At 38.1% G+C, this 14,292-nt stretch overlaps 1 protein-coding gene across 3 annotated transcripts; it reads left to right on the plus strand.

Moving 5' to 3' along the window:
• The first annotated feature begins 6,585 nt into the window (after window positions 1-6,585).
• On the plus strand, window positions 6,586-12,674 carry LOC145495905 (uncharacterized). Of its 3 annotated transcripts, none has more exons than XM_081475503.1 (3): window positions 6,586-6,875; window positions 8,006-8,131; window positions 10,694-12,674. In XM_081475503.1, the coding sequence occupies exons 1-3, from the start codon at window positions 6,740-6,742 to the stop codon at window positions 12,106-12,108; spliced, it is 1,677 nt and encodes a 558-aa protein (XP_081331629.1). In that variant the 5' UTR covers window positions 6,586-6,739; the 3' UTR covers window positions 12,109-12,674. The 3 variants fall into 3 exon arrangements, with proteins under 3 accessions (XP_081331629.1, XP_081331630.1, XP_081331631.1); XM_081475504.1 differs by having other exon boundaries at window positions 10,697-12,674; XM_081475505.1 differs by lacking the exon at window positions 6,586-6,875 and adding an exon at window positions 7,194-7,830.
• The last annotated feature ends 1,618 nt before the right edge of the window (window positions 12,675-14,292 follow it).

Here is a 14,292-nt window from a genome sequence, read left to right on the forward strand (position 1 = left end):
GCGTCAAATATGCATAAACCCGAAGTACCCGAGAGACTTTCGGATAATCTGAGAGAGTTGGCATAGATGCGTTTATTAAATTGGGACAGACCGGGTCCTCGACCTGCACTGTTAATTATACGCCGCATTACTCATCAAATGTGATAGTTCGTTTTACTAGCCGGTCTACGCGAAAAAAATTTCTGACAACTAAAAAAACATAAACATGATCTTATAAATTATTTTGAATTTAAAAAGCCGTATTTCATCTTCTTTTGAGAAGCTATGCCGTGAAGCGAAGTTCTCTAATACAGTTTTTCATATAATTTCTACTGTAATTAATTTTTTGTTTCTTTTCAGGAATATAATTGAGCAATGTTTTTTTGGCTTTATACAAATACTGAACATTTATGCCAACTTTCCCAGAATATGCGGTGGTCTCCCAGGGACACCAAATTTCCCAGATACGAGGAGAACCGCATACATGCAGTGTAAAGTACATTTTTCACACATATTTTGACCGATGTTGGCGTTTTGGGAGAAAAATAATTTGATATTTATTCATGTTTGTGCATGGTTGAATCGGCGGAGCTCTACTTAAATTTGAACAACTTTCCGTTTTTTAGAGTCGAGAGTGTAAAACTAGCAATCTCTTTTTTAAGCTGTATCGCTGAATAATGAAAACAGCCTGTTTAAATATTTTAAATCAGAGTAACTGAAAAGAAATGTAAAAATGATGTAAGAATGACTTTTTTTACTATCCGCCGAATAAAACTGCTATGTATACATGTATACATGGTAGTTTTATTCGGCGGATAGTAGATTTACTTTTAAACATATTGTTCAGCGTTGAAGAAATGAGCAGACCATGCAGTATTTAACTGCCATTGAATTTAGCAGAACACAACTGCGTGTGATAAAAGTCCGTATCAACCTTTTATATTGCTTTACAACCATATGTACATACAACTGATGTAACTGGCCTCGTGGTTAGTGCGCTCGACTCCGGATCGAGCGGTCCTGGTTCGAGCCCTGGCCGGGGACATCTTGGGCAAGACATTTTACTCTCACAGTGCCTCTCTCCATCCAGATGTACAAAGAGGTACCGGCGAATCTAAAGCTAGGGGTAACCATGCGATGGTCCAGCATCCCATCTAGGGGGGAGTATACTCCTGGTCGCTTCATGCCACAAAAACCGGGATAAGTCCAGGCCTGATGGGCCACTTGGCTTGTCAGCAAACTTTACCTCATAAAAGACAGACGATCCGCGAAACATGTCTTATAAAATCAAACCTGTTTTCCCGGCCTTTTCTTAAACTTGCAAAGCAGCGTTTCCCAAGACATTTAAAAAGTGAGTTTTATCTGTGTAACAAAAGGTAACAAAATAATGTTAAAAAAAAAAAAATCTGGGTAATCAAGCTTTCCTTGCGTGAGAGAAACTAAAGAAAACTCGTCAGTGAAATGCCAGAGGTGAAAAGCTCCTGTAACTGGGAAAAGGCTGTTTTGTTAAGGAACGGCGCTCGAGGAAAAAATCCAAGAACACAATGTGCCATGGTTACGATATAATCTTAACTTTCATGTAAAGAATTTACGTTTTAGGCAAAGAAACAGCAAAATCAAATCAAATATCGGCCCGTCACTATTTGAATTTATGGCCACTAATCTTGGTTCAAAGATCAACTCAATTCTTTGGCTGACTTCTTTCACCAGTTAGCTGTTTATTATGGCACAGGTACTGTGAACATTAGGGCTTCCTTTGTTTTTTTAGCTCAGCTAATTTATTGAAAAAGAACATTCTCCTTGTTTAGTTTACTTATGCAAATTTAATGGCTTTTTCGCGAATAATTGAAAATGCTACAAAAGCTAAGAATTTTAATGAAAGCTTTTTTTGTGTGTGTTATGCGATCGATATCCTGAAAGAAATCTCATTAATTTCCGTTCGAGAACTATCTACAAACAACTAAAGTACAAAATTTATATTAAAAATTCTGTTAACCAAACTATTAAATTCATTTCCAAACGAGCTTTCTTTGACAATGTTTTGACCGCATGCGTTTGGAAGAACAGCTGAGTCACTCCATCAACCAACCAAGCTCAGCATTGCCGCGTCTTACACGGCATTTCCCGCCAAAACGCCACAGCTCACAACTTTATACCCTTGATTTGTTTCACCTTAATTTGTTTTTTATTTGTTTCTTTTTTTCTTTTTTTTTTTTTTACTTCTAATTTGGCAAAAAACTTTCCTGTTACAACAACTTAGAGAATCTATAGTATTGTACTCTCGATTTATGGAATCGACTCGCTGCTATAACGCCGTAAATGTTCTCGAAAATTGTCAATGAATTTGATCGAGATTGCAGTCCCAATGTTATAATTATAAAAAGGTTTAATGTCAATGTGCTCTACCAACAAAAGCAAAATTCCAACTTTCTTTTTAGTCCCTACTCGTTGCCCGTGATCGTTGTTTAAATCTGTTTTCACAACTCAAATCTCAATCAGTGCAGTATCAGATTTCAAAAAAATATCAAGTTTCTCACTCAACAAAGATATACTTAGTTCACTCTCTAAATCGTCGTGTTCGCTGCAAAGTAATGGTTTTAACAGTGTGTCTGAAACGGATTTTTCATCTTCGGAAAGGTACGTAGATAAACAAAATCGAGCTTTTCAGAACAAAGGGCATGTTACTAAAAATTAAAATTCAACGATGTGATAACAATTTTGAACCAAGAGCAAACACAACATGAGACTAAAGAGTTGATATTCCTCGCCGCAACTGAATGTAGCGAATTAACAATGCCATGAAAATCACAATTACTGAGTTGACATGAGTTTTCGCATAATTCAAAGTTTCTTCGCAGCCGGCTTTGGTTGAAATCACTAATATTAATCTTACGATCGAAGAAGAGGCTACTAAATATTTAACACAGTCTCTAGCTAGATCTAGAATAAGAAATCGCTTACAATTTTGCCCCTAAAAATGTAACAGATAGACCTTTTCGGATCTGTTCACATCGTCGCCTATTAGATGAAACTTGGCTATTTGAAAAATACTGTTCTTTGACACAAAGGCAATTATTATTCCTACTGAGAGAGCAACAGAAGAACAAACAAGTAGAGAGCAAATATAAAATTACTTTGACGACAAGTTCTATATTCAGGTTTCTTTTGAACGTTCAACAAGAAAGAAACCATAAAGATAGGATTAAGTGGCCTTACAACGTAACACAGCTGAATTCGCAAAAGCGGGATATTTTGGCGGGAAATAACATGGAAGACGCGTTGTTGTCGAGTTTCAATTGGCTGACAGCGGTGGTTCAGCTGTTTGGTTAGGGCAGGTGCTTGTACTTTCAAAAGAAAACTTCAGATCATCTCGAAGGTTTCAACTTTCCCACGACGCTTCGGCCGTATTTATCGCTGTAAAGGTGAAGAAGGTCCTAGTCGTTGTATTTGTCAGCACAAAAGAGCTCTCGACGGTTAAATCAGCTCGTGACTTTTTCATGGTTTTCAATAATTCAAGAATCGCTGAGATGTGATTTACATAAGTAGACAAAGCCGTGAGAGGCATTTTCTTTAGCGAATGAGCTGAGCTGCATAAACAAAGGCACTACTAACGTCCACATTGAACGTGTCATAAACAGTTAATTGATGAAATAAGTGGCTATAAAATAACTAGACATCTAAGGCAAAGCAGATTGCACTTTTAAGAAAAACCTTAGAAATATCATTTTTCTCTCGTCATCAAGTATGGGTCTAAACGTAACTTCGTTGAAAAAAATAAACTTTCAAAGCGAAGTGTTGCCATAGCAACATATGTTCACGACGTGCTATTGTTATCTTAGCCTTTTATCGTGCGTATTTTCTCTTTACAAAACAGGCCTTTAGCGATCATTATTAACACAGAGTTTAAAATATTGAATACCATATTGAAAGAGCTATTCGGCAGCGTCTCGATCTCAACTCTATTTTCCGGAGAGGTAAGGCTTTTTTTTGGCTGATTGCTCCTTGTAAGATGTGATATCTGTCGTATAGAACACTCAGCTTTAATTAGGCCGAAAAAAAATAGACATCCCTAAAATATATATTCAAGGTGACATGAATAAGGATTCCGCCTGGAGCGTCAGGTAGGTTGTGTTATCTAACAGTCGTATTTGAACACACACTCGAGAACTGATATGGATGGATTGTTTCAATCTTTATCGTCCACTTCTCTTAACATTGAAGTTCAGTTTTCAATTGATCACAAGAGTAAAAGGAAACGTTAAATTATACAGAGAAACGTATCAAATTAGTTACAGTTCCACGGTATCACACCTGCTCAGTAAATACTCTGCCATGTAAATAACCAATTCGCGTGCCCCATTTGAAAATATTGTTCGTGAAAAGCCGGGCTTGAGGACGCTAAAAACCAACATGAAATTAAATGGACCGTGAAGCAGGGAATATCATATGAAGGGAGTTTAATACACTTTTTTTTTCTTAATAATCTATTCTAGTTTCGCACTTAAGGCGAAAACTAAAATCAGTATCTGATACTGGCATCTTCATGCATTAAAATAAAAAAACCCAGTCCCTTTGTTCTGTCGGAGAGATACGATTGAAGCGATAAGTTAGTAAGTCGAATCGAAACTCCGAAATTCACACGGAGAAAACGAATAGAAGACATAACTGACAATCATCAACGCGCTATTTCTGTTTTTCATCACGAGGTACTCTACGTAAAATATTTTACCTTTCTTCACACAGTGCTTTTTATTTGTTTACACCGAAGGGCTTGAAGCGTACATCACATTTGTTGTTTTGACAATATCCTTCTTAGTTATTGAGCAGATGGAAAAATTCAGTTGTTGTATTTGCTCTTGTTAATGAAAAGGAGCAAATGCAGTGAGTCGATCTTTTACTCAAAGCATATAGAAGTGGCTAAAATTCTTAATGGGATTTCGTAGTCAAAAAAGTTGGATAAAACGAGGTTGGAAAATTTTGAAGCTGCTAGAGTGCTCTACATAACCTAGGTATTAGACAAAGAATATAGTTTAAAACTGATAATCGTCAGTGCACGCATGCTGTGTCGCCGAAATGTTGGTTTACGGCCAACACGCTTTCTCCGGAGTCCTAAATTTGGCCAGCTTGCTACATGAAAGAAGCGAAAACAAAATATTGTCTCAAGAAATGTCTTGCTCTGAGTATTCAGGCTTCTTGTCCAGCGGTTGGTTGCTGGGTTAGTGCTATGCAATAATGACATTTCTAACACAAATTTTTATCATGTCGTTTGATAATCCGATTTTCTTCTGTTATAAGCCTTTCAGTTTCATAAATAAAATAAAACCAAAGCCTGGGCCGGGCAAAGTGGTCCACGCAGCCGGACCTTATCTCGGTTTCTGTAGCATAAAGCGCCCAGAAGTATTTCTACTCCTCCCTGGATGGGATGCTAGTCCATCGCAGGGTTACCTCCAAGCATGAAATTCACTGGCGATCATATATGCCTCTGGGTGGAGAGAGGCAATGTGAGAGTAAAGTGTCTTACCCAAGAAAACTGGCAAGGCAATGTCCTCGGCCAGGGCTCGAACAAGAATACAAAAGCAGAAATCGACACAACGTAGGATGATTTTCTGAAGGTGTACTACGCGATTTTTTGAAGGTGTACGATCCGGAGTCTTGCGCGCTCAGAACATGAGGCCGCCCTAAAAACGCAGTCCTAAAAATTCGGTTCCACAATTTAAGTGATGTTTTGCTTTACTCTCTGCACCTGTCTCCTTGAAAGTGTATTGATTATGGAAACAAGAAATTCGTTCAGATATTGGTCCACTCCTAGGCACTGTCTTAACATATAATTAGCTTTTCCGGCCGCTTTTATCGATAAAGGAAAAAGGTTATTACAAGTAAATTCTTTCACTGGTACCATTAAAACGTGTATTTAGTCTGAAAATCACATAGGTCTTTAGTGAAAGACGATATTTCAAAACTTAAGAAGAACCGCGCGTGTTTAAATCAGTGGTTAATTTTAAATGCAGCTTTTTTAATACCACCATGCATATGCTTTGTATGTGGGAACAGCAAGACACAATTAGCTTGGTTAAGAAAAATCAATAAGTCGCCTGATGTTTGCATTAAGCTAGCGCTTTCGTTTGACGGGCAAAAGCTCCTCATACAATTAAATGCATGAAAACAGTCACCAAAAAAGGAAAAGTTTTCACTTAGCGGAAAAAAAGAGAAAATTCACGGAAGGACTTTTTTGAATCTTTAACGCGAACTCGCCTGCAAATCTAGATTCCTTGTCGCTTATATAAACCCTACAATAATTCATACAAATTAAAATTGGTTTGATCAGGAAAAAAAATTAGTTCTTTGTTCAAAAATATCAAATACAATGTGTAAGAATAATGAATTATAATAAAGCGATTTAATGATTTGAAACATAGAATTAAGGTATTTAAAAAAAAAATCGTGGCAATGAACACGTTTGATTCATTTCCTTTTAATATAGTTTTCATGCATATTTTCTAATCGTAAATGACCTTAACTAAAAACACACATGAACAAATGTTACATTTAAGCCAATAGACTTGTCGTATTGCCTGTTTTAATTCGTCGCCGAGTGAAAATCATTATAGTTTGAACAAGCGTTTATAATTTTTTAGCTGTCGCGGCTGAAATACTGCGCTCGCCATTGTACAGAAAATCGGTTCGGTTGAGCATTCATGGGACGATGACAACATCTCGATTTGAATTTCGTCAAAGCTGAGCAAACACAGGAGTCCTTTGCATGTATTATTTTCATGTAACCAAAGAAAGACAAATCACAAACGTATACTTGATCCTCTGGAAAGGTTGTGCTTCATACCGCTTTAAATCTAATATCGAGAATTATCAAGACCTCGAACAGCTCCTACAAGCGCGGGGTAAGTGAAGATGCTAAAGATTTTTTTTTTGCCGGGAAGACCAGAGATTGCTGTGCTTTAGAAATTTTCTTTGTCAAGAAAAATTAGAATTTCAGTGTTTTCACAAGTAATAGCTACATCAAAACTGCTCAACTCTTTGTTTAAGGAAACTTCCCATAGCACCCAAGCATGGGGCATCGAATAAAACCTCATTACAACAACGTTTGGGACTCTTAATAAAGGTCCTTTATGACTTATAAATTCAATTTTGATTTCAGTAAAATCAAATAAACTTAAGCAAGCGAACCTTTAGCGTTTATGGAATGGGAATGGCGACGTTCGAACTTAAAGTTTTCTTCAATTTAAACGAGTATAATTTGCCGAGCTGAAAGTGTGAAGATTTCTCGGCGTCTTCAAGACTGGTTTATTCATTTCGTTACATAAAGAAAGCAAATGAAACAGGAAAAAGCCGAACATCTTTTGCTATAGGTACATAAATAGCTAAGTAAATATACTGCTACAGATCACAAAGCGCAAACTACGAAAAATATAATCACAAATGAGCAGAAGTCATTTCTTAGTAACCGTCTCTTGCGCCAGAAAAATGTTCTTTCATTCAGTTTTACGAAACGTCATATAATTATGCTGTGTCTCGACCGACTGTGGTAATGAAAAAAAAAATGTTAATTAAGGATAACCTTGCAATAAGTTACATGAATTAACGACTTCTACTGTGAATGAAAGAGGTTTCTTTATTGTCTACAAATCGAAGAAAATGTGTTTAAACTCCTCCGCCAATAGCAGTGCTTGGAAAATTGATATAGAGTCAGCTGTATTGGATAAATAAATAAAGCTTGACCAAACCAAAATCATTCACTGTCGACTACTCGTAACCTTTTGAACTCCTTTGCGAGTACAGAGGCACAAAGAAAAAACTCTTACAGATCTTACAGTAAGTAATAAACCACAAGAGTAGGTAAGTAGCAATCTTCACAATTTTTTTCGACTTTCACGCGACATAGCTTGACCCAAGACCAAGCAAAATGTACCTTTTTTGTAGGAATTATAGATTTCAGTACAAGTCCGTGCCAAGCTCAAACATGCCACGTTGTTTTCAGAAAGTAAATAGCCTTTGCTTTGCTCTTTTGCAGCTCAGGAAAGTTCCGTCAAGATGCCAAGATCTTTCCTCATCAAGAAAAAGCAAAATGCCAACATAAAAAAGAGGAAAAGCGAAATTCCAAGCCCATTGGTGACACCTGCGGCACTCAACTCCAAAGGTAAAAGAACAATCACATAGCTTTTGGTTTAGTAACAAGGTCAGTTGCCGTAAGAGAATGGAAAATCCTTTTAGTGCCAAGCTAATTGGCTCCTGTTTCATTTTGTCTTCTTTGAGAATTTGACGGCACAAGAGGGAGGTTTAAAAATTCGCCACTTGTCCGTTGAACAATATAGCGATATTGTGAAGAAAAATCAGATGCTAATTCTTCTTACACTAAATTAAAGTTCTTGTTTCAAAAGAGCTATCCACAGAGTAAGAGCCATGTACTTTATTCAATGGAGGCTATTAATTACGAGCAGAGTGTATAAATACCTCATTAACCCAGCGCGAGGGCCGTACTTGGAGAATATCGGCCCGAACGCAGCAGGTTAGTACAAAAAAGACCGCGGGCCAATATTCTCCGAGGACAGTCCCGAGCAAGGTTGATTGATAAGAGATTTATTGCATGACCGAAAATGCTTAGAAAAAAATGCCACGATTACGGACTGAAAAATCTGCACTGCAATCTTCAAGCGCGCAATTCTGATTGGAGCCGACTGGCAGTATACTCGTCTGCTGTTCAACTTTAAAAAAAGGGAGAAAAAAAGAAATAGAAGAGGAATCTTTTATGTTTAAAGCAAGTTCTTTTAGAAACGTAAGCCATAAAATAATGAGAAAATCTTCGAGTGAGATCGTGAGGGATTATTGGGGACAGTACCCGATCTAATACTGACAGAATATTGGACCGGTAATCGAGCAATCTGATTGGTCGAGTTTAGTTATTGGCTTTCTGAATGACTGCTTTTCCAGTCACTGACATAAATTATATCACAAAATTATATTGAAACTAAACTACACGATTTTCTTTGGCTTTTAACTTTAAGAAAGAGACATGCTGAAACAGATCAAGTTTTCAAGTTCTAAAAATGTTCCATAGCTCTTCAAACACAAACCTAGTACCAGCGCATAAAAAATTGATCATATTCGCAAATAAAATTTACATCTTAATAATGACATTAAACAAATGATTTTCCTTTCTTTTTCTCAATTCTGGCAACATTTTATTAAGGAAATCGAAAACGTTTTTTCGTATTGTTGTCTATCGAGTTAAGCCCTGGCCAAACGAACTGGCAAGCGGTCGAAAGTAGCCGCAAGTTGAACTTGCGTAGAAACTTGAGTTGGGTGGCCAAACGGACTCGCAAGTTTCCTCGCAAGTACACGCAAGTCGCAAAAGAAAAAAGGCTATGTATCCCGCATTTTATTGGCTAAAAGGTTGCTATAACAACGGATAAACGTCGCTCAACTTGGGTTGACTTGGGTGGGTGGCCGAACGGTGAAAAACTTACGGCGACTTGCGTGCAAATTTGATCTCCACCAAAGTGAGCGCAAGTCATCGCAAGTCAACAGAAGTACACGCAAGCCCCGGCCAAACGTACGGAGTCGCAAGTAGACCCAAGTTATCAGCTTGCCTCTACTTAGGAGTCTGTTTGGCCGGGACTTTATGAAAACATAGCGCTATTCGGACGCTTTCTTATTCTATGGAGAGGGGTGAGGTCTATATTGGGGAAACTTGAAAATAAGTAACAGCACTATTTCACTAGTGAAGAAAAACAATCTACTCTTACAAGGTTTTTGTATGTTAGCGCGGACAATGTTAAGCATCTTCATGCCTTTTAAATTGTGTTCCTTCTGAATGGTTCAACCGAAATTGTGGGCTGGAAATTTCTAAATAAGGTTTCCACACCATAGGGAAAACACGAGGAAACAGTTTCCTTTGGACTAAAGTTGTAAATAGCAAATTTATGGATTCGATCATGACGAGTGATCCTCATTGTATGCAAAATCCAGTAGTACATCTTTTCATCATGGAAAAATTTGCGTGTTCACACTTGTTGCCACGCATTGTTGCCTGGGGACCGGTACATAATAATATTGCGTTCAGACACTGGATACTTAATCGAGAACTCAAGTACCATTAAGTACCCGAGAACAAGGTCGAGACCTTGTACTCGGTACCCGAGTTTTTGTGTGAGTTCTTGGAAAAAAAGTAAGTGTGTTTTTTCTGGTGGTTTTAAGCAAGATGATTTTTCGTGGAGATTTTGCTAGGAAGCAAAACTTGTTCGTGTACATGGCGCTATTAAAAAGGACTGGTCAAGGAAATCTATCACGTTTCGGCAAATGCAGCTTTATAAAGAGTATTGAGCCTTGAAAGAAGAACTTGTCACGGCGACTTTACTATTTCTGGAGCATAAAACTTGGAAAACTTGATCGTAAAAACTTTCTGTTCGTTCACGCAGTGAAATAAATATTATCAAGAAAAACTTGTTCCTGATTGACAAGCTATGCGGGTCCGGACAGGTCATGCAAATTGCTCTTAACAACGTAATTTTGCAGCGTGCATTTTCCGGGCTCTTTACGCCAGCTTTCAATTTTGATTGGTCATTTATTACAGTCTACGATAGTTATGATTGGTCTCTCCAGATGCCATTACTTTGAATTTGACTTCAATCATTAAAATACTAGTTGTTATATATCGAATGATCCTCTAATAAAAAAATGTATTTTTTTTTTATCATTTTAGCAGAGGGGGCACACCTTGAGAAGCCGATCGGCAGTCGCGAAGAAACAGTTGCAGTCAGACTAAGTCATGCGCAACTGCCATGCATGGAAAAACAGAACTTGAAATCAAATCCCTTCCAATCGTCTCAAAGCCTTGACTTCGACCAATCAAATGGAGGAATTCTCGCAGCCAATCAGCACAATTTCCAGTATCACCCTACTCCAATGATTGAAATTCACGAGTCTAACGTGAGTAATTTTACACGCAGGTGCATTGATGACGCAAACCAGATCAAGACGGAAAGTTCTTTCATTCCAGCTTTCATCAAACAAGAAGTAAGTGACGAAGAAGATTGCGTCCACAACGTTGTATTGGAAAACAACGGTTGGCAAAGTCATTCTAGAGCTGAAATTCTCCTTGAACGCTTCAGTAAGCAACCTGTAGGTCAACATTCAGAGGTAAAAAACAGTGTCACCAATTATGAATCTACTTCAAGCTTTCATTACGAAGAAAAGAGAAAAACAAATTTTGAAGTTTCTGGCCATCTTAAAGCAAACGAGGTTGATAGTATTGTAAAGAAGGAGAAAACAACAGCAGATTACCCCAGCTTTCCAAGGCTTTCATGTTCGAGGTCGGAGGAAGATTTCAACAGGTTTTTGCAGAATAGTGACGACCGAAACAAAGTACCGACGACTCTGCAGCAGAAATCTTCCAAGACGAGTGGCTCCTCAAGCAAAAGATATCGCTACACGTGTGATGTGTGCGACAAATCTTTCAGCCGCTCGAACACTTTGACGACCCACAAACGGATCCACACCGGTGACAAGCCATTCATCTGCGAGCAGTGTGGCCGCGCCTTCCGACAGCCGGGCAACTTGACACGTCATCGTTTGACGCACACCACTGTGAAACCGTACGTGTGCCGGCAGTGCAACAAGGCCTTCAACCGCGCGTCTAACTTACACACTCATATGCGCACGCACACCAACTACAAGCCGTTCATTTGTGACTTCTGCGGAAAGGGATTCCACCAGAAGATCGACATGAAGATTCATCGATACACTCACACAGGAGAGAAGCCACATAAGTGCGACAAATGTGGGCGAGGTTTCAAGCAGTTGACACATCTGACGTATCACCTGAGAACCCATTCCGAGATGCGATTGTACCAATGCGAGTATTGCGGCAAAGGCTTCAATCAAAAGGGAAACTTACAGGCTCACATCTATGGCCACACGGGCGAACGACCGTTCAAATGTCAGATTTGTGGGAAAGGGTTTACTCTCGCCTCCACGCTCAACACGCACAAGAGAACGCATGCGCCTAAGAAGCCGTTTCAATGTCAGTTTTGCAGCAAAGCATTTTATCAAAAGAACGCACTGAAGACTCACTATATTGCTTCTCATCCATATGCCAACGGTGTTAGTCTTTTGTGAGTCAACGTTTTACTGCAGACGAGCGAAAATATTCTAACCTCCCTGCCTTGACAATATTTTCTAAAGCATACGTGGCATAAAAGACTGAAATTTGTTCTTGAACTATTACAATAAACACACTTCCGTTTCAACAATAACCATCTTCAGGGTTGTAGATGAAGTTGACCGTTTTCAAAAACGCTTGGTTTGTATTTTTTTAAAAAACAAATCTAGATGACTTCAGGTGAAAAAGGAGCTCATTTTTCCAGTCAGCGGAGCTTGAGCTATAACAATCCGGGAACAATGTAAAGAACTTGAAAGTCCTTCAGTGAAAATGCAGAGATATTAAGAATATAAGAACCACCTTTTCATTCATACAGCTAAACCTCATATTAGTTATTATTAAGAATATCTATCATTTTAAATTTCACATGAACGTTTGTGGATGAAATCCTAGTGTGTGCCAATGGAAAAAAACCAAACTATTGAGCATGCAGTACTTTTTCATCGTAATGGTGAACTACCTGTACCAGGTGGGTCGAAATTGTTATGTGTATGGTTAAGATCAAGTGTTTGACCTTTCAAATGGAAGGTGTACTTAGCAGTATTTTTCTAATCGGATGCAAGAGACCGCAAACGAAAATGTTGCCGGTTTACGTAGGCTTTATATAGTTTTGTGTATTATTCTTTACAAGGTAGCCCTTATGTTTAACCTTTGGATGAAACCCTTTGGCATTGAACTGATGTAGATGTTGAGCAGTAATTTTATGTGACGCTTGTGAAGCTGTCCTTTGCTACTTTGTTGTACAAAGTGAACTTATAGGCAAATGTCAACAAAAACCAAGTAAAATTTGAATTTAGCGGCAGAAGTCGAAAAATCGATTTTTCTCTCTTTTCGTCCACAAATAGCCCTTAGGTAGATATGAAACGTGATGTAGTTTTTTTGAGCTCGAAGCGATTTAAATTCGAGAAAATCGAGGAAAACGATTTTCGCCTCCACGGTCACCAAAATGGCCGATCGCAAAGGCTTAAAATTAGTGATCTATACTTAATTTCCGTTCGCGTGTAAAGGAGAACCAAAATTTATCGATACTTTTTCTTGAAAGACAAAGTATTCAGCTATCCAAAACAGGTTAGAACTTGACTTGAGCGCCGTTTGAGAATAAACACACAATTTTTAAAAAAATCCCTTTCAGTTACTAGGTTGAATTCCTAATTTAGGAAGAAAATTCAGAGATATTTTTCGACATATGCCATAACTCCAAATTCCTTGAAACTTCCCCTTTGGAACACTTTTATGTTGTTGTAAAACATGTATTAACATCAGCTTGGGTTATTCTTCGAGTGGTTTTTGAGGCCCGGTTGAAAAACTCCGATTTTACCTAAAACATGACGAAAAGTAAACAATGGCTTCTGCGTGTTGGTCTGAGGGGAGGCGGGTATAGGCATTTAAGTCCTTATGTTATGAGTTCTTTGTACTAATAAGCAAATTTTTTGCTTGCATCCGTAATAAAACAGTTCAATCTCAACGCGAAAGTAACTTTATTTAATCCGAGTAAGTTTCATCGCTTCGAATCCCAGACATTGTGACGAGATGTCGATTTCACACCAAGAAGAAACAAGTCGAAAACGTTTTACTACACGGCCTTCCAATTATCAATTTAAGATAATTGGCCGCTGAAGGAGACATTTACTGAATTAAAGCTTAAAACAGTTACGTTTTCTGTAACCTATCAGGTTCGGTTGCAAAAAGTTATTTCAGGACCGGCAATACAGGTTAAATTTGGTAAAGAAATCTTAAGGTTTCATTGTTTATTTTGTTTGCAAGTGACGGTTTTATTCCCGGCCGTGGAATTTATTATGTCCCACAGCAGAGACCAGAATGGGTTGTTTTACAAAAGAGCGGCCGTTTATTTCCGAAGTAAAACATGTTTCCGATAGTCTTTAGTAATTTTGTCAATATATAGTTTAGTTAAAAAGAAGGTCACGCGAATTTCAATTAAAAGTTCGGTCAGAAATATTCCCCGCCAAAGCGAAGCTTTTTTTAGCAATGTTTTCCAGACACTTTGTTTCGACTTTCTGCTATTGGCAATCCATGACTCACTAAAAGACCCGCTTGCAATATTTAGCTAGACTGCAGGATAGAATCATATTTAAGCACGCCAAAGCCATTTAAGCTAATTTATTTTACCCAGTATTTTCCCA

Source organism: Orbicella franksi, chromosome 8, assembly GCF_964199315.1.
Source record: "Orbicella franksi chromosome 8, jaOrbFran1.1, whole genome shotgun sequence".
NCBI lineage: Eukaryota > Metazoa > Cnidaria > Anthozoa > Scleractinia > Merulinidae > Orbicella > Orbicella franksi.

Excerpts from the sequence above, each read along its gene's own strand:
- LOC145495905 (XM_081475503.1), top strand. The coding sequence starts at position 6,740 with ATGTATTATTTTCATGTAACCAAAGAAAGACAAATCACAAACGTATAC. Across the intron at positions 6,876-8,005 it reads ACAGCTCCTACAAGCGCGGG|CTCAGGAAAGTTCCGTCAAG; the intron begins GTAAGTGAAGAT and ends GCTCTTTTGCAG. Across the intron at positions 8,132-10,693 it reads TGCGGCACTCAACTCCAAAG|CAGAGGGGGCACACCTTGAG; the intron begins GTAAAAGAACAA and ends TTATCATTTTAG.